The 23,552-nt window shown below is 48.9% G+C and overlaps 1 protein-coding gene across 1 annotated transcript in view; it reads left to right on the top strand.

The window, feature by feature from the left end:
• The window catches only part of ARK2C (arkadia (RNF111) C-terminal like ring finger ubiquitin ligase 2C), a 122,844-nt gene that overhangs the window by 81,178 nt on the left and 18,114 nt on the right, over positions 1-23,552 (top strand). The window contains exons 2-3 of the mRNA XM_005586798.4: positions 17,689-18,004; positions 19,761-19,868. Of these exons, the coding sequence (XP_005586855.1) occupies positions 17,689-18,004; positions 19,761-19,868 (424 nt within the window). The remainder of the gene's footprint in view (positions 1-17,688; positions 18,005-19,760; positions 19,869-23,552) is intronic.

The following is a 23,552-nucleotide window of genomic DNA, read 5'->3' as shown; positions in this document are numbered from 1 at the left end:
TTCATTGGGAGCCATTTCGCCCCCAGGAAACATTTTCATTTTGTGCCATCACAGCCTTGCGAATGGGGAGCGTGTACTTCCACCCGGGGCTGCAAGAGGATGTGTGAGGGAGCAGGGGCTGAGCTGAGCCGCAGTCCTGCTGGGCCTTTATTCTCAGCTCATGGACACCCCACCAGCTTCAGATAACATCTGGAGCCAAAACCCAGGAAATGGGCAGGGGAAGGAGCGGAAGCCAAGTCAGCCTGTGTGTTGCCGCAGTTTCAGGGCCTGGTGGAGTCCCTGTGTCAATCCAGAGTGTCCCCTCCCCAGGCCTACATGACCTCTGCCAGAGTTTGACTGACACTCATTGAAATGTGAATACCCACGTGAGCCCCAAGGCAGTGACCTTACCAGTAAGTTGCTGAAGGAGCCCCTCCCTGATGCACTTGGCCCTTTATTGAGAACGTGTTTTGATGGTGCTGAGAGTGATAGAAAGACAGGCTTGGAATCAAACAGGCTCCAGATTCCCCAGCTAGGCCAAGTGATGCTGAGCAAGTCTTTCTAACCCTCGAGTCTCAGTTTCTTCATCTCTAAAATGGGAATAATGTCCATAATGCATTGCACTGGATGGTTGTGGGGCTGAATTTGGGAAAAGCTTTGTGACAGGTGAAGTGATAACGCTGATATGACTGCGATCATCACAGAGGGACTGAAGCAGAGTTCATGAGGGACCTGGAGTGCCAGGTGGAAGGAGGGGTAAGCAGGGAGGCAGGAAATAGTGGCTGAAACCTTGAAAATGGAAACCAATTTGGACACCCTGTGCTGCACCAGCTGGCCACTCAGGGCTGGGGTTTGTCCTCAGCCTTCCTGACTTTGCTGCTGGCATTTTCATGGCTAATTAACATGTCATGGGGGTGGGGAGGAAGAAAAACTCAAAACAATTGATTTGTCTATTTGCCAGCACATCTGGGAAAAGGCTGAGTGTGGGAGGTCAAAATCAAGGCTAAAAATCAGTGGTTTACGTTCTCAAGAAAACACAGGGATCCGCAGGAAAGCTCTAGGAAATCAAAGTTCAACTATAAACTCTTGAGAGAGCAGTGGGCATGGAGGGAGGAGGCATTTAAAGCTCTTCTGGCTTTGCGAGGAGAAGGGTGACACAGAAACCTGGCTCATGGATAAGGAAGCCAAAGGAAGTCAATGAAGAAGTCATCATCCATCCTTCCCTCCCTCCGTCCATAAGCATCCGCCAAGCACCCAGATTGCATCCAGCCCTGTCCTAAGGGTGCTCTGGGTGTCACAGGGAGACAATACAGGGACTTTGTTCTCTAAGCATTCAGATCCGCATTCAAAACAATGAAAGTGTAACTCAAAATTGAGTCCCTACCTCAATAAATGGCAACGCCATCTGTATCAGTTAGCTTTCTCTGTGTAACAATCACTCCAAAATTTGGCCTTAAAACAACAACCATTTATGTAGCTCACAATTCAGTGGGTGGGTAATTTGAGTTGGGCTCAACTGGGAAGTCCTTTTGGTCTTCTTGGGTTCACTCACATGGCTGCGGTCAGCTGGGACGGATGAGTCTAGGACAGTTTATTTGTGCATCACATGGTCTTTCATTCTCCATCAGGTTAGCCTGGGCTTGTTCTTATGGTAGAGGCCAGAGACCAAGAGAAAGTGGAAATTGCAAGGTATCTTGAGGCCTGGGCTCAGAATTGGCATGATGTCACTTCTGCCACATTCTATTGGCCTAAGTCAGTCACATGGCCATGCCCAGATGCAAGGGGTGGGAAAGTAGATTCTGCCTTTAATGGGAGGAACTTGTATGGGAGAGTGAGCATACAGGGAGGGGAGAAATTGAGGCCATTTTTGCAAACTATCAGCCATACCAGTCTTCTAGTTGCTTAGCAAGCAAGATACGGAGTCCATCTTGTCCTCTGTCTCTCAGATTTTACATCTAATCCATGAACAAATCTTGTCACCTGTACCCTTGAAATGAAATATATTTTGGATCCGACCATTCCTTTCACCTTCCCCCGATTGCCACCCTCGTCCAAGAAACCGTCATCTCTTCCCTGGTTCCTGCTTCTTGCCTTTGCCTTCTGCAGCCTATTCTATTCAGCAGCCAGAGAGTCAAGACCTGTCACTTCTCTGCTCAGATACACTCCTCAGAGTCAAAAGCAACATCCTATAATGACCAGTGAGGTACTGCACCATCTGTCTCCCCAGCCCCCAAGATCAGTATCACCTAAACTCCTACCACTCAAGCCTCTTGATGTTGCTAAAAATGCAGGCTTGCCCTCACCACAGGGCCTTTGTGTGTGCAGTTCTGTCTGTCCAGAAAGCACTTTGCCTGGATATCTACCTGCTCAGTCCTTCACCTTCTTCAGCTCTTTACGCAACTGTTACCTTCTCAGTGAAGGTTCTCTTGGCAGTCATATTTAAAATGGAAACCCCCTCAACCTTTTCTTCTTCCCTGCTTCATGTTTTTCCATAGCTCTATCATCATCAATACATGTCATATTTTCTTATATGTCTACTTATTGGATAGGCCAGTGCTGTCCAATAGAAGTATAATGTGAGGCCAGGCACAGTGGCTCACACCTGTAATCCCAGCACTTTGGGAGGCCGAGGTGGGTGGATCACATGAGGTCAGGAGTTCGAGACCAGCCTGGCCAACAAGGTGAAACCCCATTTCTACTAAAAATACAAAAATTAGCCGGCCATGGTGGCGGGCGCCTATAATCCCAGCTACTCAGGAGGCTGAGGCGGGAGAATCGCTTGAACCTGGGAGGAGGAGGTTGCAGTGAGCCGAGATCACGCCATTGCACTCCAGCCTGGGCGACAGAGCAAGACTCCGTCTCATAAAATAAATAAATAAAATAAAAATAAAAATTTTTTAAAAGTATAATGTAAGACACATATATAATTTAATTTTTCTAGCAGCCACATTACAAAAGTGAAAACAGGCTAAGCATGGTGGCTTATGCCTATAATCTTAGCACCTGAAGGCAGGAGGATCACCTGAGGCTAGGAGTTTGCGACCAGCCTGGGCAACATAGTGAGACCCCATCTCTACAAAAAATAAAAAAATTAGCTTGGCTTGGTGGCACATGCCTGTACTGCCAGCTACTTAGGAGACTCAGGTGGGAGGATCGCTTAAGCCCAGGAGATAGAAGCGGCAGTGAGCCGTGATCATGCCACTGCACTCCAGCCTGGGGGACAAGGCAAGACACTGTCTCAAAAAAAAATAAAAATAAAAAAGTGAAAATGAGAAATTAATTATAATAATATGCATTGTTCAATTAACTACATCCAAAATATTATCAGTATTTAATTAACTTTAAAAGTTACTAATTTTTAAAATTATTTTGTTTGTACTCAGTCTCTGAAGTCTTGTGTCTATTTTACATAAGACAGCACACGTGAATTTGAACTAGCCACATTTCACATTTGGGAACCACACTGGACAGGACAGAACTAGATTGCAGTTCCACAAGGGCAAGGATTTTTAACTGCTTTGTCACGACTACGTCCCTAGTACCTAGAACAATGTCTCACATGTAGAAGGCATGCAATAAATATTTGGTGATTGAATAAGTCAAGTTCTGAATCAAATGCAATTATGTGGAAAGATAGTTACAGACCCAGAAAAGAGCTATCAACTGGCTATGTCCATGCTCTGGGCTGTGAGGGCAGGACTCTGAAGAGGAGAAGGTAGTTTTTCTCTCCCAGTCTTGCCAACTCATTCAGCACCTCCGTGGTTTTCCATTTTCTCTGGACAGACAGAAAATCTTGCAAGTTCATCCACGTTAGGAAACATTAGCAAGTTAATATGTTGCCCTCTTTTGGGCATTTGCACTTTGAAAGTAGAAGTGAGAGAGAGAGAGCAATGCTTAATCCAAAGCAATGATTCCCTCCTGGAGAATTTTTGGCCCTAGTGGGAACGCTATTACTGGACCATGAATCTTTCTGATGTCCCCGAGTTCACCCCAGAAGTAGGCTGTCAGCCAGGGTGCTTCTGTTGACAGGCTGCCCTTGGGTGGCCTGTTGCTGGGTGCCCTGGCTACTCTCCCCTGCCTGGTATTTTACTACAGACGGTGCTGGAGCTCGATGGGGAGAGGGGGACTTGGGAGGCGCAAGTGCTCTCAGAGTCCAGAATATCTCCAATTCAAGGAAATCACTGAGCCATCTTCTGCAGCCAGCCCTAGGCCAGGCCTCGGGAAGGGTGAAAAGCCTCTATACTTATAAGACGCTTTCACTGGGGGAAGGAGTTGGAGGGCTTCATAGCATTCTCCCTGCTAGGTGGGCAAGCAAGATACAACATGCTCATTTTGCAGATTGGAAAGCTGAACTCCAGAGACAGGAAGTGGGTACCCGAGTCACTCCCCTGAGAGCCTGCCGGGACTCTCTTCTAGGGGAGCGGGCACAATCTCAGCCTGAGGGGTCCTTTGGGTCTAGCTGGAGTGACTGGGTCGAAGGGCTGCTGGCCTGAAATAACTGCATGATATTAAGCAATGAGCGGAGTGGGCAGCGCACAGCTGGACCAGGCCTCCTGGGGAAGGCCGACAGGGATGGGGACAGGGCAGTCACAAGGCAGGGCCAGCCAAGGGGCTGGTGGAGCCCCTCCAGGTAACTGGAGACGGATAGGCCTCTGTTGCTTGTTAGGCATATGGGATCTGCCAGCTCCAAGAAACCTACAGCTCTGCCTTTCCCAGGCATCTCCTCCCTCCCCTCTTCCTCTTTGCAACCTTTTGTTATCTCTCTTCCCCTGCTCTCCTCTGACCTCTCTTTCCTGTCTTCCTTTCTCATGTATTTCCACGGACGTCCACCTGCTCTCTCTCATGCACACCTCCCCTCCCCAACACCCCAGAGTGCTAGACAGGGCTGCCCCATGAGTGGTGATGGTCGGGAATCTAATTTTACTGACTCCGGCTCCCTCCAAAAGCAAGCAGATATCCACTTACTGATGTCATCTGATTTCAGGGGCGCGTGGAGGTCAGGAACTCCCATGGCGCTTCCACTCACTGGCTGCTGTCTGAAATCCCACCATTAGAACTTCATAGCACCAGCTCCTTAAAATGTAACCGCTCCTGAGAAAAGCCACGATCCAAGCTCTTCTCCTAAACTCTTCCCCATCATCGCACATCAGAATGAATGGCTTTGGGAGCCAGGCTTGGGGCGGAACAGAGGAGGCCACAGGACAAAGGGGCATCAGATGAAACAATTTTCCCAGGAGAAATGGGAGGCAGAGGAATAAAACTACTCTCTGTCCTGTCCACCATAGTCACAGGGCCAGGCTTGTGTAAGCATAGTGTGTGTTCTGCACACCTCAATAGGAAGGGGCCCCATCGAAGTGGCTTTCTGACCTGGGTCCCCTCCTTTGGGCACCAGACAATGCTAATGTGGTCCAGGTAGCCACCCTAGCATGTCTTGGAAGTTATTGGGGTTTGGGCCAGATGTGGTGGCTCACACCTGTAATCCCAGCACTTTGGGAGGCCAAGGAGGGCAGATCACCTGAGGTCAGGAGTTCGAGACCAGCCTGGTCAACATGGTGAAATCTTGTCTCTACTGAAAATACAAAAATTAGCCAGGTGTGGTGGTGTGTGCCTGCAATCCCAGTTACTTGGGAGGCTGAGGCAGGAGAATTGCTTGAACCCAGGAGGTGGAGGCTGCAGTGAGCCAAGATTGCATCATTGCACTCTAGCCTGGGCAACAAGAGCAGGACTCCATCTTAAAAAAAAAAAAAAAAGAAAAAGTTATTGGGGTTTGGAGATTTGCTTTTTTGTTTTTAATTTACTTGAGTATTTGCTAAAAATATAATAGTAGGAGAATATCTGAACTCATGACCTAAGAGGAACTCCACATAGTTTGCAAAAGTCACCCGATGCCATCCACAGTGCAGACCCCTCCTTCCCTGGCCAGGAATGGCAGGATGAGGACTGCTGTTTTGAGTCTGAAATCGCTTCTTCTTCTGTTAATTGATTGTGATACACACTGACCACCTCCGTGCTGGGTCTCCCCAGTTCGTGTTGGACCCACAACTGGGACCCTATACTCATTGCAAAGAATTCCCAGTCTTTCTGTCTGCAATTCTTCAAAGCTAGTCTTTCTACCTTGCACTTTATCTGCTTTAGTTTTCTCTCTCTGACACCATGAAATTCCATGCAGTTCTAAAATGCTGCAAGGCAGCTGCTTGCACATGATCAAGGTTTTTGGCAAGGTGATGCTTCCTCCATGCTCACCTGTTCAGGATCATTCATTCATTCATTCAACGAGTTCTCACTGTGTATTAGGATCTGTGCCAGGCAGTAGGGGTAGCGGTGAATGAGACAGACCTAGGCTCTGCCTTCATGGAGTGTACAGTCTTCTGACCACAGATGCCTTCCACAAAATGCCTTGTTAGGATTGTGGCAGGAATGTGTCCATACACTTTGTTGGTTTAGAAGGGGATAAGTATCTCCTTGGATGGATCATGCCCGGAATATTGTCCCATTATGCACAGAGGTTTTCTTCTGTAATTGTATCCTGTCTCTAACCAACCCTTCTAGGCTTCTTTCCCTTACTCCTGGTCCATGATGGCAACTGGAGCTAAAAACTGGTCCTTTGCTGCTTGTTGGAAGCTTGCTGCTTAATTGTCTCAGACCCATGGGCAAGTAGGGTTCCTTAGGATGCAAAGTCCCCTCCCATCAGCGCTTTGAGAGCAGGAATTCGGTTCCTTGGAAGAAGCTGAGCTTTTCATTAGAGATCAAAGCCTGGCCCTGGGGAAGCATCACAAAGCAGCTTTTGGCTGTAAAGAATCCCTTTGGGCATATCACTTTCTTTCTAGGCCCTTGGCATCCTCCATTGGACCGGGAACCAATAGACAGAGAGGGAGGAAAGTAGACCCATGGCAGACCTGGGGGCTAAGCCAAGCAATAGGCCTCTTGGGGTTGATCAGACTAGAGCAAAAGTGGTTAAACTGATATACCTGGAGTAGGTAAGGAACCCGGGAAGAAAGGCCTTTGAAGCTGGGTTCTGGGCAGATGGCCCACTTTCGTTTTCTTCATCTCTGATTTATCTGGTATGTAGTCAAGTAGTTAGCTCATGAAGTGTGCCCCAGACTCCCAGTATCCCCAGACTCTCAGTTCTGCCATTCAAGGTTCCCCACAATTTCCCCCCACCCTCATTTTTCCTGTATCACTTTCCCAAGCACCCTGCATCTGAGTGAGTCACAAAGGGTGCATTACCTAGTTGCACGAAATCCGAATTTCTCCCAGGCTGGAAAAGTTAATGTGGGCTATTGAGAGCCTCAGAAGATACAGGAAACAAGATTCTGAGCTGTATCGATGCAGAGGGGAGAGGAGACTCCCTGCGGGTCGTGTTGAGTAGAACGTGAAGTCTGTCTTTGAACGTGAGCCTCTTCTGGACTTACGTCTCCTTCCACGTGGGCGCAGGTCCCCCAGCTTGCTCCCTGAGGATCCAAGACTTGCTCTCTCCTTACTGCCATGCTTCTTCCCCCCGCACCGAGGTCTGGCTCTCTGCGCCTTCACAGATGGTGACTGTCCAGTTTGGCAATTTTAACTATGATCATGCCAAAAGGAGGGTAGATGTTGCAGGGAATTTGCATCATCACCTGGTGGGCCAAAAAGAGCCCTGGAAGTACTCCAGGTCACACCCCAGCCCTTTGCTCGTGTTCACGCTCCTCTTCTGAGCAGTTAGTTGGCCTCTGCGTGGACATCTGCAGTGATGAGGAACTTTGGGAGACAAAATAAATTCTGAGAAATGTCTTCCTTATGTTGACTCAAATCTGCCTACCAGAAAGACCTTCACCCTTTGACTACAGCTATTACCTGGCCCAGAGTTTCCTCTTCCCTGCTCATGCCCAGATTCTCCAACTGTTCCTAGTGTCAGATGACTCAAATCCCTTCACAACCCTGCTGTCCATCATCAGAGTCCAGTTTATCAATGTCCATTTTAATGTGAGTTTCCCAAAATCAGTTCCAGTACCCAGGAGTTTCCTTCAACCTTTCCATCAGTTAAACCCTGTGAAATGCAAGGCCTAATGCCTTTCCTTTGGGGGATGTCCAAAGGCCCTGGGATTTGTCTTGCTACAGAAGCACCCAAGGGCCTGGAAACATTTGGCCTGCTCTATAGAGCCAGGGCTTGTCCTTGGCATTTACTGAGTCCAGGGAGGAGGCCTGGGGCTATTGGCCAAGCAGACTGCAATGTACCTGAGCAGTCTTGCTCACCTCAGCCATTCCTCAGCATCTCCCGCAGAAGAGATTCAAGCCTATTCCCCATGGAGGCCAGGAGCTGGTGTTCTGTATCTTGGTTACGGTCGTAGGCAGGAACAGGCTTATTCCTAGGGGAACTCAGGAGAGAGAGAGGATGGGGAGGAGAGATGGGACCACCAGGACCATGGCATGCTATTTCCATTCGGCGAACCCCCAGGCAGGTGGGTTCCTCTCTGGGAGTACCATGTGGAGACATGTATGGGTGTATCAGGACCCACGTGCTGGAGGGCGGTGACTCTGATGTGGCAGAGCAGGGGGATCGCACTGCAGCACTGGAACTCAGAAGGCCTGGACGGCAGCCCCAACTTGGCCATGACTACCCTAGAGCCCTCAGACATGCCACCCCAGATTTCCTGGCCTCCAGATCTTCATCTGTAGAATGAGGGCTGCGTGATCTCTGAACTTCATTTAGCTAGGATATTGCAGGACTCCATGAAGAACTATGCTTCTTTACTAGCTAATAACTTCATCCTTACCGGTTCTAAGATAAAGAACTCTTTCTTCCTCCTTTCCCTGCTTCTTCCTTCTTCACTCTCCTCTCTCCACCTCCTTCTATCTTTCTTTTCCTCTTTTCTCCAGTATTTCATTCTCCTCCCCTCTCAGAATATTTCTAATAATATTCCCTTCTAAGAACAAAGGGCATTTACTGCATGGTACCTGCTCTGAAAACCCTCACTTCACAACTTATTATTGGAGATAAAATTCATACACAGACAAAATGCCAAGTATACTGGCCTAAATGCCACAAGTCAGATGGAGAGGAGAATTTCATCCACCTGGGAAGGTCTTGGAAGGCTCCCAGGGGAGTTAACATCTGCCCAGGATAGTCAAGGTTGGACAGGGTGCAATGATCTGACAAAGCAGGGTGGTAGTGCCAGCGGACAGAGAATGGCTGTCGAGGACCCAGAGGCAGCAAGGCACCTGGGGGTCTGGGAGAGATGAGGAAGGTCAGATACAGCAGTGAGAGAGAGCAAGGCTGGGAGAGGGGGTTTGGGCAGGGAATGGAATGCTCAGAATTGTGCTTTAAGAAAGTTAACGTGGCAGCCATTTATTTGGAAGAGGGATTTCGAAGGTCAGTGCTGGTCCTTGTCTCTCCCTGCTTCCAGCCCACTTCAAATGCTGGGCATCACATCACAGCTCTGACGTGCCCATCTCAGGTCTGCTCTGTCCAGCTCTAGGACCCTGGTGGTGGTCACAACACTCTGAACACAAACATCTTCCCTGTGCTTTCTACTTTCTACTTAGCCTCCCCGTGAATAAGATGAGAGGCCTGGTCAGAAGCTATCTGAGGCCGCTGCCAGCAAAGAGATTTCAGCAGGTGTGTGGAATCAGCAGCATCACTGCAGGCCACAAGTCCAGGAAACTAGGGCCTGGAGAAGTCCATGGGCCCGTTGAGGTCTGACTGTGAGGGGAAGTGCCCTGGCCTTTGGGACAGAGACCTTATACTGGGTGACCCTGCCTGGCTTTGAAGACTTCTTGGTAGTGATGCGCTCCCCACTGGCCTCTGCGGGCAGAGACCTGCTTTTTCAAAAGGCCGGCTTTATTTGCTGCTTGTGTGGGCTTTTCAAAAAGGAGCCAGCGCTGAACCCCGGCTGAAGAGGCTGAGCCTTTCCAGCTCTGCGGCCGGCTGACCTGTCTTATTTCTCCATGCCCCTCCCTGGTACCTTTGGAGAGGGAGTCTCTGGCCTTCCCCTCCTTTCTGACCATCAGGGCCCTGCCTCCAGTGTCCCCTCCCTGTTCTGCCCCAACTCTGGGGAAGAGTGAGGCTGACTCAGCTGAGCATGGCGGGAAACCTGACACCTGAGAGCTGGCCTCCGGGGAGCCCCAGAGAAGCCCAAGAGGGTTTGGATCCCATCCTACTCTCCCAGGATCCCACAGCCCTGGAGCAGGGACAGCTGGTTCTGGTCAGCTGGGGGGCCTGCAACAGGGACCCTGAACAGAACTGTGCTTTAAGTGCCCACCAGCAGAAGGCCATTGTCACTGGGGTGGCCCCGGGTGGGTGGCAGGCCAGGCCGAGATGTCAGGTGCCCTGTGGGGCCCTTCAGGCTGCCTGTTCTTCCCCTCCTTCAGCCCCCTTTTCCTTGGAGTACTGGAAGGCAGTGCCTCTCAGCCCTGGAGTCTTGAGGATGAAGCTCCACTTTTCTCCAGAGCAAGTCGTGGGGCTGGAGCATCAGGACCTCCAGCTCAGGATCGGCCTTCCCTGAAGAAGCCTTTGCTGCCTTCCGTGGTCCCCGGCATCTGACTTCTTGGCCTGGGGCTTTACTCCTGCCCAGGCCCAGCCCTCATGCCACTCCCCTCATCTGCTGGCCAGAGGAGCCCCCCGACTGCACCCAGTGTGTCCTCTTGGTGTCCTGGCCCTATTTCTGCACTGTCTTCCTCCCTGGGAGGCCCCCTGTCTTAGTCTGTTTTGGATGCTCTAACAGAAGGCCATAGGTTGGGAGCTTATGAACAACAGAAATGTACCACTCTCAATTCTGGAGGCTGGGCAGTCCAAGATCAAGGTGCTGGCAGATCTGGGGTCTGGTGAGGGCCCGCCTCCTCATAGATGGCTTCTTTCCTCTGTGTTCTCACTGGTGGAAGCAGCAAGCCAGCTCTTTGGGGCCTCTTTTATAAGGGCACTAATCCTATTCATTGGGTTTTATCCCCACGACCTAATCACCTCCCAAAGGCCCTGCCTCCTAAATCCATCACCTTGGCAGTTAGGATTTGAACTTATGACTTTGGGGTGACACCAACATTCAGACCACAGCACTCTCTCACTGCTACCTTATTTCATCAAGCTTCCTAACTCCCTGTGCTCTGTCCCCTTCTGCCACATTTGACTTTCAGGAAACATCTTGGTTCAAATTTCTACTTTGTCACTTATCAGATGAGTGTCCCAGGCAAGACAGTGAGCCTTTTAGAGACTGGGGGACTTTGTCACTGTTATTGCCACCCACCTTCCCCACTGCTCTCTGCTTCTCCCTTTCCTTTCCCTCCTCCATGGGTTCTTCTGTCCTTTTATCCACCCACTATCCAGCAGCCAGCAGTCCACAGGCATTTGTGGGTCACCTGTAGTGTGTACCGTGTGTGCCAGGTGGGTGTCAGGTGAGCCCAGCACCTGTGGGTTCCCCCTGTCCCAGCTGTGCAAGGCTATCCTCAGCCCTGCACCCACCTCGCTTAGGCCCCCACCCCCTGCTTTATGGTACAGCTCCCGGCCAATTCTCAGGTGTGCTCACTGTCCGTATCAACTCCAGAATTCTAAGATGCACATTTTTCTTCTGAAATGAATATGCGTCTTACCACTGATGTGCTTATTTAATGTGGTGTTTGTCTGTTTCTAGGAGACCCTTCTTTCTCCCTACTCCCTAAAAATATTAATTAGCTCATAAAGGATCTTTCGACTGATGGCATTTTAGCCTGGGGAAATACGACAAATGCATAACGTAATCAGGGACATCTGGAGATTATTGTTTTAACTTGAAGGAGTAACTCTAATGGGAAAAATTGCAGGTTTTCTACTAATGGGGTATTTGGGATGTCTGTTTTTCAGACATCACTGATCATTGACTTGTCATGGGCCTAGATATTCTATCCTGAGAGCTTCACTCCTTTGGTCTTAGGGACCAAACAGACCAGCTGCTGCCTCGTACTGTTACAGATCCCACATGATTTAGGGCTGAGGAGAGGCCCCCGAGGGCAAGGTGATGTTTCCACTTTCAGTTCCCTTCTCAGCAGGGTGTTGAGACCAAGAACCACTCTGGAGATGGAGACGGTGGAGGGAAGAAGCACAGCCTCCCAGAAGGGAAGTCAAAGGACCTTGCAGGTAGAAATGGCCTGGAATGTTACAGACAGCCAGATACCTGTGTCCACCTTCCTCTGGCTGCCACCTGGAGAGAAGGCATCTGCTCTCACTTCCCAGTGTGTCCGCTTATAGGATGGTAGAAACCTCCCCAGGCTGGGGCAGTTGGTGCTCCTCCTCGTGAGCCTCCAGAGAATCCTGAAGGCTCCTTGGACAGAGTGGGTATCCTCGTGGCAGGAGGGGCTGCTGCGAGAGAGGCAGCTGCACGTTCGTGGCAGTGGGGGAGGCTCCACCAGGGCCCACCCGGGAGGGTGCTGGCCAGCCCCGCCTGACCTGGCCCTGCCATGCCACAGCATCAAAACCCAGAGCCTACCTGGCCCCACTTGTCATTCTCTTTCCCATTCCATTTCAAACCGGTCTGCCTTCAACCAGCCTCAAACCCACAGTCCCTTCGAGCCACGGCACTTCCCTCACTCCCCACAACAATCCGTCAGACAAGCAGGTATTTACTGGGTGCCAGCACCAAGCCAGGTGCGTGGGGATCCAGAAACAGCAAAGACATGAAGCCCAGCCGGGTGGGGGCGGCCAGTGTGAAGAGACAGCTCAAGGTAGCCACTGCCATGTGCCAAAGGAGTGGGAGAGAAGGGAGTTCTCAGAGCTCAGAGGAGGAAGGCATCCCTGGGGCTGGTGGGCAGGGTGGCATTTCTGGAGGAACTGAGAGGAGACACGGACCTTTTGAGATGGGAAAAGCAGCCAGGGAGATGGGAGCACAAGCTCTCCAGTGGGAATGTGCGAGAAGTGGTCCTCCTAATGAGTCTCCAGAGAAGGCTGAAGGCTCCTTGGTAGACTAGTGTGGACGGCTGGGGGAGGGCTTGGAGGGGTCTGTGGGAAACATGGAGAATGGAGCTTTAATACTAGGCCAAGGGGAAGCCAGGCGCAGTGGCTCACGCCTGTAATCCCAGCACTTTGGGAGGCTGAGGTGGGTGGATCATGAGGTCAGGAGATCAAGACCATCCTGGCCAACAGGGTGACACCCCGTCTCTACTAAGAATACAAAAATTAGCTGGGTGTGGTGGCGTTTGCCTGTAATCCCAGCTGCTCGGGAGGCTGAGGCAGGAGAATGGCTTGAACCCGGGAGGCGGAGATTGCAGTGAGCTGAGATCATGCCACTGCACTTCAGCCTGGTGACAGAGTGAGACTCCATCTCAAACAAAAACAAAAACAAACAAAACCAGGCCAAGGGGTTTGGATTTCACCAGGAAGCAGTGGTCACTGCTCCACTCTATCAGTTAGGAAACTTGGCTGAAGTGCTTTGCTCTGTGTACGGAGCTGGCTTTTTTCCTACAGAGTTGCACTGTCCAAAATGAAAGTCACTCACCTCCAGTTGCTACTGGGCACTTGGAATGAGGCTAGGGCGAACTGACATGTGTTGTAACTACAAAATAGCCACCAGATTTTGAAGACATAGTATGAAAAGAAAAGAATGTAAAAAAGCTAAATAATGTTTTACATAGAATACATATTGAAATAACATTTCGGATATGATGAATTACAGAAACATATATTATTCAAATTAATTTCAACTGTTTCTTTTTACTTTTTAAAAGGTGACTACTAGGAAATGTAAAATTCCCTACGTGGCCCACATTATAATTCTGTTGGACAGTGCTGGATGAGAGTCTTGACAATACCCATTTTCACCCCATTCTTTTCCTTTATAGTCATGCTTATCTTCTACTTCTCTTCTTTATCCCTCTGCAGTCCTCCCTTTTCTTGCCTCCCTTCCCTCTGTCACACTGGCAGTCTCCTTCCCTTTGTCCTGTGTCATGGTAGACCACGGAATGAGGGGAAGGGGGTCTGGCGCCGCTTGCTCTTGCTGCAGCTCCCGAACTCAGCAAAGCCAGAATCTATAAGGCAGAGAGGCCCTACTTATGGAAATGCTTGTGGGAATTAAAGTTCTAGATAATTCTTTTCTGGCTCACTTGCAGTCAAGCAGAAATTCTTTGGATTTTCATTTCTTTTCGCAAAGATTTATCTTAAAAAATTGATCAGTGGCATGCACATAATCTACAAGGCTGAATAGACTAGTATAAGACACATTGAGTCAAGCAGCTTCAGTCTGCCCTTTGCCCTCCACACCAGAGGCAAAATCCCTCAACTGCAGCTCACTTTTAACTCTTCTTCAGGCATTTCTTTCCTAAAGGACATAAATTACCAATCAAATTTACAACCAAAGATTAGATTTCTATTTGTCGATTTTTAAATTTCTAATATTGCCTATGTTATTCATATTGTGGAAGAAATGTCTTTTTCTGTTCTAATATAGCTTATTATTTGTTCTATTGTTAATATAGAAACGTTGTTTACTGTTGAGCCAAGTATAACATCATACAGGTAGTTACACTTTCTTACACAACTTTTTCTTTTCCTGGTCATAATAATTGCCTCATTTTCTTTTGATTGTTTTGTTTTCTATAGTATTTTTACAAATTCTTACCAAATTCTCTATCACATTGTAAAATTCCTTCAAATACTATTTTTTAAAATACTCTTTTTTTCCTTTTTTTTTTTTATTGAAATGGGGTCTTGCTATCTTGTCCAGGCTGGTCTTGAACCCCTGACCTCAAGTGGTCCTCCCGCCTCAGCCTCCTAAGTAATCCCAAAGTGTTGGGATTATGGGTGTGAGCCACTGTGCAGTAATACTATTTTCCTGTGGCCATATTTGTCAGCAGTCGCATTGTTTCCAGTCCCCTCTCCTCTCCTCCAGATCCCCTCCCAGAGTCCCTCCTATTCCCCTGTGGAATGGCTGCAGAGGTCCCTGCGCAGCTGTGTGCTTGGGAAGCCTTCCACCTCTGTCGAGTGCAGCCCTGTTTTGTTGTTCCTCTTTCTTGGTTTATGTTAGTACCTTTTTGAGGAGTGTTGAGAAGCTTAATTTTTTTTTAGCTTATATATGTTTGAAAATGGCTTTATTCTATTCTCATACTTGATTAATGGTTTGGCTGGGCAGATAATTCTAGATTGGAAATCATCCTTCCCCCTCAATACCTTGAAGGCAGCTGCTCTATTGTTTTCAAGCTTCTGGATTCATTCATTCTTGAAAAATCTCAAGCTATTCTGATTTCTGACCTTCATGGGACCTGTTTGATTTTTCTCTGGAAGGCTTCAGAACCACCTCTTTGCTCCCGTTGTTTGGATACTTCATGGGGAGATGTCTTTCGGGCGGGTTCTTTCCCCCATCTATTTTGCTGGGCACTCAGAGGCCCTTTTCTATCTAGGAATGCAGACTTTCAGTTCTAGGAAACAGGCTTCGTAATTTTTTTCCTAATTTTCTCCCTATCATTTCCTCCATTCTTTCTCTCTTTCTAGTGAAATGTGGAATTTCTGACTGGTTCCTTCAACGTTTGCATCTTTTTTCCTCCCATTCCCCACTTCTTTGTCTTCTCATTCTGGTTTCTTGGAGTCCTCAGCTTTGTCTTCCAGTTGCCCTGTTGAATTTTATTTCATCTCATACATTTCTAATTTCCAAGAGATCTTTTTCTCGTTTTCTCATTGATCCTTCTACAAGAGCTTCTTGTTGTTGCATGGATCCAACATCTTATTTTCCTGAGTGTATGGATTATATTGTTTTGAAGTTAATTTTTTTTCTAGCCCTTGCATTAACTCTGTTCCTCTAGTTCATTTTTTTAAAATTATACTTTAAGTTCTGGGATACATGTGCAGAACGTGCAGGTTTGTTACATAGGTATATATGTGCCATGGTGGTTTGCTGCACCCATCAATCCATCATCTACATTAGGTATTTCTCCTAATGCTCTCCCTCCTCTTGTCCCCTACCCCTCGACAGGCCACGGTGTGTGATGTTCCCCTCCCTGTGTCCATGTGTTCTCATTGTTCAACTCCCACTTATGAGTGAGAATATGTGATGTTTGGTTTTCTGTTCCTGTGTTGGTTTGCTGAGAATGATGGTTTCCAGTTTCATCCATGTCCCTGCAAAGGACATGATACTCTGAGTTCATTTTTAAAAATTTGGTAGGTTCTCTTTCTCTTTTCACTTTGTAATCAAAAGGCTGATCACTCTTAGGCTATCTGTTCACGCCAAACAGTAGGTCACTAAAGCTGTCTAGAATGCCTGTGTGCCTTGAGGGTGAGAATGGACTTTTCAATGAATGGGCTTCATTATAGAGTGGCCAGTTGGGGACCCAGTGATTTAACTGGGGTGCTCTCAACCAGAAGTATCTGCAGAGCTCTTCCTGGGACCAATGATTTTCTTTAGAGAAGCATCCCCCAGTTTCACCCTCGGGCTGTGGAGGGTGCAGGGGAGGGGCACACGCTTGGGTAACAGTGTTTTTTGCACCAAGTGGTGGAAGAAGACAGGGATTCCAAAGTTTCATATACAGACTTTCACTTAATTCTGCTGTGTTTGTTAGCATGGTGCTGCACCCCTCCCCTCTTCTGCCTGGGGTCAATCCCCACTCCTACTGGAGCCTCTCTGGGAAGGAAATTCACTGCCCTGCATGAGAACGGGGAGGTGCCCTGGGCAGAACTGCTCCTTACACAGATTGCAATCAGTCTCCCTGTTCTCAGTTCTGCCCTTTCTCCTGCCTTCCAAAGTAGCCACTGCCTCCAATTCCTGACCCTTCCGGCACTGTGAGGCAAGACTTGTCCATTTCTTCTTGACCACTCCTTTGGTAGGTGCTTGGTCTTCAATTTCTCAGCTCTGCTAATTCCTCCATCTGCTTTCTTTTTCTTCCAAAAATTTGTTGACATCTGTTGCCTGCTGATGTCACCTCTCCTGTTCTCTGTCCTTGTCTGTTTATTGTCTCTTTATTCCTTTGTTCTCATTTTAGTGGGTATTAGGAGGAGCAGACATGTACTGAATCTGCCATGGTTAGCAGGAAGTTTTCTGTAAATCTTTCTGAAATGCCGTGTCTACTTCTTGGCCTCATGAAAGGCTTTCTTTGCCACCTACAGCTGGATTTTCGCTTAGAATTTGTAAGGCTTTCTTGTCATCAGGCTCAATTTTATTTAGAAAAGGACTAGAGCTCAAGTTGAATGTAGCCTGAACCCAGCTTATACCTGGACACATTTGCTTTTAAATAAATGACAATGTTATAATAAATTATTTAGCTATTACTTAAATAAAAAAACTCTTTCGTGTGATCTGAGTCTTTTCTTTCCTTAAAACTGTATGCAAAACAACTTCTGGTTGTTTTTTCTCTGAGAATTAGGGCTCCATACGGATTGAGTCCTGGCTGGCCAGGCTTCAGTGAAGTTCAGAGCTTGGCTAAGCTGGACTAACTTTTCTCCATGTGGCATCTTTAAAAAGGCAGTAGGGTCAGTGAGCTTGCATAGGAGTCTAATTGAAAAGGCCAAGCTTTAGGAACCTTAAAACTTCTAAACAAGTACGTTAATTATAAAAAGGATGCTTATGTATTCATTAAAGACACACTTCCCCCCTCCAACAGGTACACACACACAGCCTTTACCTGGCTGGGTTAAAGATGACCACACGCCTCTAACAGTGATGACCCTGCTGTGTCCTAATGCAGGTCTAGAGCTTCGTCAGCCCCAGGCTGCCCCTGGTGGGCACAAGAGTCAGTGTGGTGACTGCTCGTGCCGGTCGTCATGGAGATGTCTCTGTCCTTGCCTTCCAGGTGCCCCCTTTCAAAGGTCTCAGCATCCTCACGCTACCTCCTGCCGCCACTTCCACCTGGGCCCCCCGCAGCCGCAGCAGCTCGCTCCCGACTTCCCGCTGGCCCACCCCGTGCAGTCGCAGCCAGGCCTCAGCGCCCACATGGCCCCGGCCCACCAGCACAGCGGCGCCCTGCACCAGTCGCTGACCCCGCTGCCCACCCTGCAGTTCCAGGACGTCACAGGTCCCTCCTTCCTACCTCAGGCCCTGCACCAGCAATACCTCCTGCAGCAGCAGCTCCTGGAAGCCCAGCACCGCAGGCTCGTCTCGCACCCCAGGTTGGTGCTGCCTGGGGCGGAGGTGGGGACCCGGGTGGGGCTCGGTGAGAGGGCAGGGCCAGGGCGAGGGCGTGGGCGTGGCCCGGTGTGGCAGAGACGGGGGCGGGGCTACAGGCTGCTGGACTCCTGGCTTCTCTCCCTGGTTTGGCTGACAGTCACCAAGTGGGTCTCTGTAGGAAGTAGCTGTTGTTTCAGAGGCGTTCATTTCAGGCAGTGAGCACTGTCCTGACCTGACATGGGCTCCCTCAGAAGCCAGTGTGTGTCCCCATTGCGTCACCCAGGTGCAGGGTCGGGGACTGGGTAACTGGTGGTCCATGATCCTCACAGTGGACGCCTGCATGGTATGGGAGGAAATTTGTCTGGGGAACCGCTCATGTCCCCTCCAGCTTTATGACTGCCTGATTCTAACACCCAAGAACCCTAAAGGATACCAAAAGGAAATGACTGGTTCCACGAATGGCTGGTTCCCGCCCTCAAGAGCTCTCAAGAACCCACGGTCTAGATAGAGTCTGGCTACATATTAATACCTAGGAAACAAGCAGGGAGTCAAATTAGACAATCCTCATCAAATAGGTCTGGAGTAGCTGTGGGGCCCTGGGTGAGTCACTGTGCCTCTCTGAGTCCCAACTGTCAGGAGAAAGAGTTGGATAGTCAGTGGATCTCAAACTTTTTGGTCTCAGGACTCTTTTCCACTCTTGCAAATTAATGAAGACTACAAAGAGCTTCTGTTTATGTGGGTTTTGACTACTGATGTTTACCATATTAAAAATGAAAATTAAAAAGTTTTAAATATTTATTAATTCTCTTAAAAATAACAAATTCATGTTATATTTTATATATGTTATATTATATATCTATTTTAAATATAATAATATATTTTTATGAAAAATAACCACTATATATAAATTTAGTGAGAAGAATGACTTTTTAAAAACATATTTGCAAATCTCTTTAATGTGTGGCTTAATAGAAGGCAGCTGTGTTCTTATGTCTGCTTCTGCATTCAATCTTGCAGAATCTGTGTCATGTAGTATCTGCAAAACTTCTCTGTTCATTTGTGACAGAATGAGAGTGAAAAGGCAAATAGCCTTATAGTATTATTAGGAAAATAGTTTTGACCTCTTGAGCCACCTGAAAGGGTTGCAGGGACTCCCAAGGATGCTCGGAGCACACTTTGAGAAATGCTGGACTAGATCATCTCTAAGACCCTAGGATGCTTGAGATAGAAGGTGAGTGTTGTAGGAGATCAGAAGGAGAAGAGGTCACCATGATCTGGGATGTTCAAGGAGGCCTTCCTGGAGGAGGAAGGCTTTGACCTGTGCCATGAAAGCTGGGAAGAGTGTTGAAAAAGGGTTGAGGAGAGGAGAAGAGCATGATGGGAGTAGAGGGGTGCATCGAGCCTGCAGGAGGCAAGTCTGTGTGTCTTGAAGATGGCCCACCAAGGACAGTGAAAAGGAGAAGGGCGAAGAGGCAGAGAGCGTGGGTGGAGGCAGGTAGTCTGCCGCAGACACACCAAGGGAGAGACCTCCACACAGCGGGCAGCCTGGAGACAGCCAGAGTTCCTGAGGTGCAGCCTGCTGTTCATCTGGGAAGCTTCCTTGGAGTTTGCCAAGAGTGGTGAAGCTCAGTGCTTGCTAGACTGTGGGTGCTGAGCGGGGCTGCAAGAGTGGGGCAACCTGAGGGTTTCTCAGAGCTCCTGAGAACTAGTGGCCTGGGTAGCCCCTGACGCCAGGGCTCTCCATCCCTTCTGGTGCAGGCGGAGTCAGGAGCGTGTATCTGTCCACCCCCACCGCCTCCACCCCAGCTTCGACTTCGGCCAACTGCAGACACCTCAGCCCAGGTATTTGGCTGAGGGCACTGACTGGTGAGTCTTCAGGGCCCCTGGGGGAGGCAGGGAGGAAGGGAGGAAGGAGGGAGGAGGGAGGAGGGAGGAGGGAGGAGGGAGTAGGGAGGAGGGAGGTCTTGCCAGGTCCATGGAGTTGCTGTTTTCATTCACTTTGAGTGGTGCGGGAGGCCTAGTTCTCAGGCCCCAGCCTTTGCCTCTGCTCCCACCCACCCTCTGGGCCAGATGGTCCCACATGGGCCTGGTTCTAGCAATTAGCTTAGATGTTACTGGGTGCTATTATGGACTCAGCGTTCAGCATAGGACTCAGTGTTCACGGTCCTGCAGTGGGGGAGGCGGGACAGGGATAGAAAACATTTCCCAGGCTCAATGAGGGATATGAACCAGTGGTCCCTTGGAGGAGAGCAGAAAGGAGAATTCCGAGGAACTGGGTGGTCAGGAAGTCTTCCTGGAGGAGGTGTGTCTCAAGGGATCCACAGAGAAGTGCCAGGGCATGCCAGCAAGGCAGTGCTGGGTGGGGTGGGTGTGTAAACACAGGCTTACATTGCATCTTGAAGGATGGAGACAAAGCCAGCCAGGTCAGAGGTCAGGACTGAGGAGGGGAGCTGGGGAGAGAGGTTGAGGGTGGTGTTGTTGCTGAGTCTTTGCAGATAGTGGGCCCCTGAGAGACCTGCCCATAATTTCCCTCACTCAGGACAGACGTCTTTGTTGTCCCGAGATGCAGGGTCGCTTGGTTTTGGATCCTGGGTCCCACCCAACTCTGGTTCTAGCTCAGAAGAGAGCCGATATTAACTAGAGTTGGATCGGAACCCTTGAAAACTTAAAAAGATGTGCAGTTCACTGAATATTTAAAGGTAAAAGGCATCATGCCTGCAAAGAGTTCAGGGAAAAAAAATCTAATCTATCATCTATCTTCACAGAGGATTGTGTGTGGATATGTGTGTGTGTGTGTGTGTGTGTGTGTGTGTGTGTGTGTGTAAGTATGTTATATACATTGGGGGGAGAGAGAAAGGGAGACAGAGAGAGAAGGAAATAGAAATGCAGTAAAATGGTGACATTTGGGGAATCTGGGTGAAGGGTATACAGGAATTCTTTATGCTGTTCTTGCAACTTTTAGGTCAAAAATGTTTTTTGTTTTGTTTTGTTTTAGAGTGTAAAATAATCTATCAATGGAAAAGCATGAATTATCTTAAAGATTGATGTGCTGTTGTGTCATTTTTTAGCCATTTGTCAGGCTTAGTCCAGGGTTGCTTTGGGAGCCCTTCCCATGCACACCCAGGAATGATTCCAGAGAATAGTTCCAGTCAATTGAATGCTAAGGGTGCTTCTAGGTGCAGGAAATCGTGGCTTTCACATGTTCCATTTTCTTCAGCCCTTTGCTCATTCTCAGGTACACTTTCCGTTAAATTGAACAATTCCATAAAAGATAGATTACACTGCAGCCAACTTCTGCCCAGCCTTTTCCAATTAGCAGATTCAAATTAGGAAGATTTAATTGCAGTTTGGATTGAATTCTGTCCCTCAGCAGTCAAGTCAATTTCATTTAATTCAATTCAGCACACATGGAGCATTCAGGGCCCTTGCATATGGCTGAGTGATTGGAACATGCACAGGGGCCTACAGGCAAGTGGGACAGAACAGGTGACATAGGTGGGACTCATCCTGGGGAGATGGCAGGAGGGGCAGTGCAGGTGCTGGCCCTGTCCTCAGCTTTCTTTACAGAGCCAAACCTCCTTATCTTTCTTATTTAAACCAGTCTGCATTCCTGGCTCCTACCTGCCTGGAGAAACAGAAAGAAGGAGGCTCTGGGAGGCTGGTCCCTGCCCTAGCAGGGGATGCTGGGAGGCCCTGCCTGGAGGCCCGTCTGGTCCACCCTTGGGCTCTTTCTGCCTGTTCTGTTCCCACTTCCCAAGTAGGATGCTGATTCTCCTCCCTTATAATTAGCTCTGCTCCAGTGGGGGGCCAGCCTAGTGGCGCCGAGGGGTTTTGTGATTGATTGTGCTAACTGCATCCCAGTCCACTTTTCTAGAGAGCTGCTTCTGCCAGGAGATAGGCAGCCTGGTAATTGGATGACAGGAAATGCATTATATCTCTACTCTGACCCTCTGCAAGGAGCCCCTGAGGGCCGGGAGAGTGTGTCTGTTGCATCCCCCATCCCCTTTAGAGAACCATCAGAGACCACTGACTTCTGCCCTAGGTCATTCCAGAAACTGGGCTGCAAGCCCATGTCCATCCCCAAGGTCGTCCAGCCCCTGAGGTTACCCTGGCCTTTTTTCCTACTTTGGGATATCTTAACCCAACCCAAGCAGCTTCTCTCAGCTGGGAAGCCTGGCCTGAGAGTGTGTGGAAGCAGCAGGCCTTGGGGGATACATCCTAAACCCCTCTCTTTCTCGCCCATGCCTAATAACTTTATCCTGACTTTGAGTCACAACCCAGTGCCTCCATCCTTTTCATGCTCCTTCTTGGACTCAGTCCTGACTTCTCAGTTCTAACTCTGCTCCCCAGTGTGGACTGTACCCTGCTGTGTCACAGCTGTAGCCCTGCCCAGGCCGAGGTCTGTAAGTACCTGGGACCTGTGGGCAGAGAGTGGGTGGAGGGTGAGCACCTCTCATTGTCCTTTCCCCTCCAGGCAACCTTGCCTCAGCAAAGCCCCCAAAGCTCCCTGAGCCTGGAGTCACCCATAGGATGGTGCTGGCACTCGTGGTGCCAAATGCTAGGAAGAACTTCGGGTCTGCACAGCAACCAGACCACACCATGTTCAAGAACACTGAAAGTGGAGAATAAAGTTCAGTGTGATGTTGAGATACAAAGCCCAAAAATGATACATTGGCACAAGAAATCTCCAAAACACAGTTCTGGGTTAACCCTGTGGCTTTAGGTCTGTGGGATATTCCTGCAACCCATTTAGAAACTTAGCAAGCTCTTACAGGCTGGTGGCAACAGCAAAGGCTGGAGACACTGCTGCTTTAGGGGCTAATTTCTCTTTGAGGCAGGTCCTGGTCCAGACTTCTTTAGGGTTCGAGGAACCACATCCCCTGTTGGGGTAACCTGGGTCCAGGAAGGAATTTCTGATGAGATGATAAGAGGGGCATCATGAGAGCCCACCCAGGCCCACCCAGGGCAGATCATCCCACCCATTTGAGGGGCAAGTGCCTCTTGCTTTTACAGTTAGCATTCTTGGGATTGGGGTGACTGGGTTCCAAGTTCCTCGGGACTTTGCTTTGGTAGAATTCCTTGAACATTTGTTTTGAATTTGTTGGGTTCCCTGAGACTTCTGGGTAAATGCTAAAAATCAGAGCTTCTGCCATGTGAGGCAGTGCAATGGAATGAGCCCAGGCAAAGGTATGAAACCCTGATGGTCCCAACTGGCCAGCCAAGGTCTGTGAATAAGGCACTGTCCTACTTCAGGCCTCAGATGGAGGGCTGGCCTAGTGGATTTCTAAGTTTGCATCCAACTGGCTCCAAGAGTTTAGCTCATGTCCCAAGTGACGGGCTCATCATGAGTTGTTCCAGGGATTTGGCCTGATAATGGCTCTTTGCATCTTTATAGTGCTCTACAAAGAACTTTTACCTGCATTTTCTCATTTGATGCTCCAGCATTACCATGAGGAGCTACTGTTATCATCATCTTAGAGATGAGACTCAAAGAGGTGAATTAGCTACAGAGGGTCTCACAGCTAAGAAGGGATAGGCCTGGGACAAGGA

This window comes from Macaca fascicularis, chromosome 18 (genome assembly GCF_037993035.2).
Source record: "Macaca fascicularis isolate 582-1 chromosome 18, T2T-MFA8v1.1".
In the NCBI taxonomy this organism is placed as follows: domain Eukaryota; kingdom Metazoa; phylum Chordata; class Mammalia; order Primates; family Cercopithecidae; genus Macaca; species Macaca fascicularis.
The sequence above is the reverse complement of the archived record's forward strand: the minus strand, read 5'-3'. Positions and strand labels throughout refer to the sequence as shown.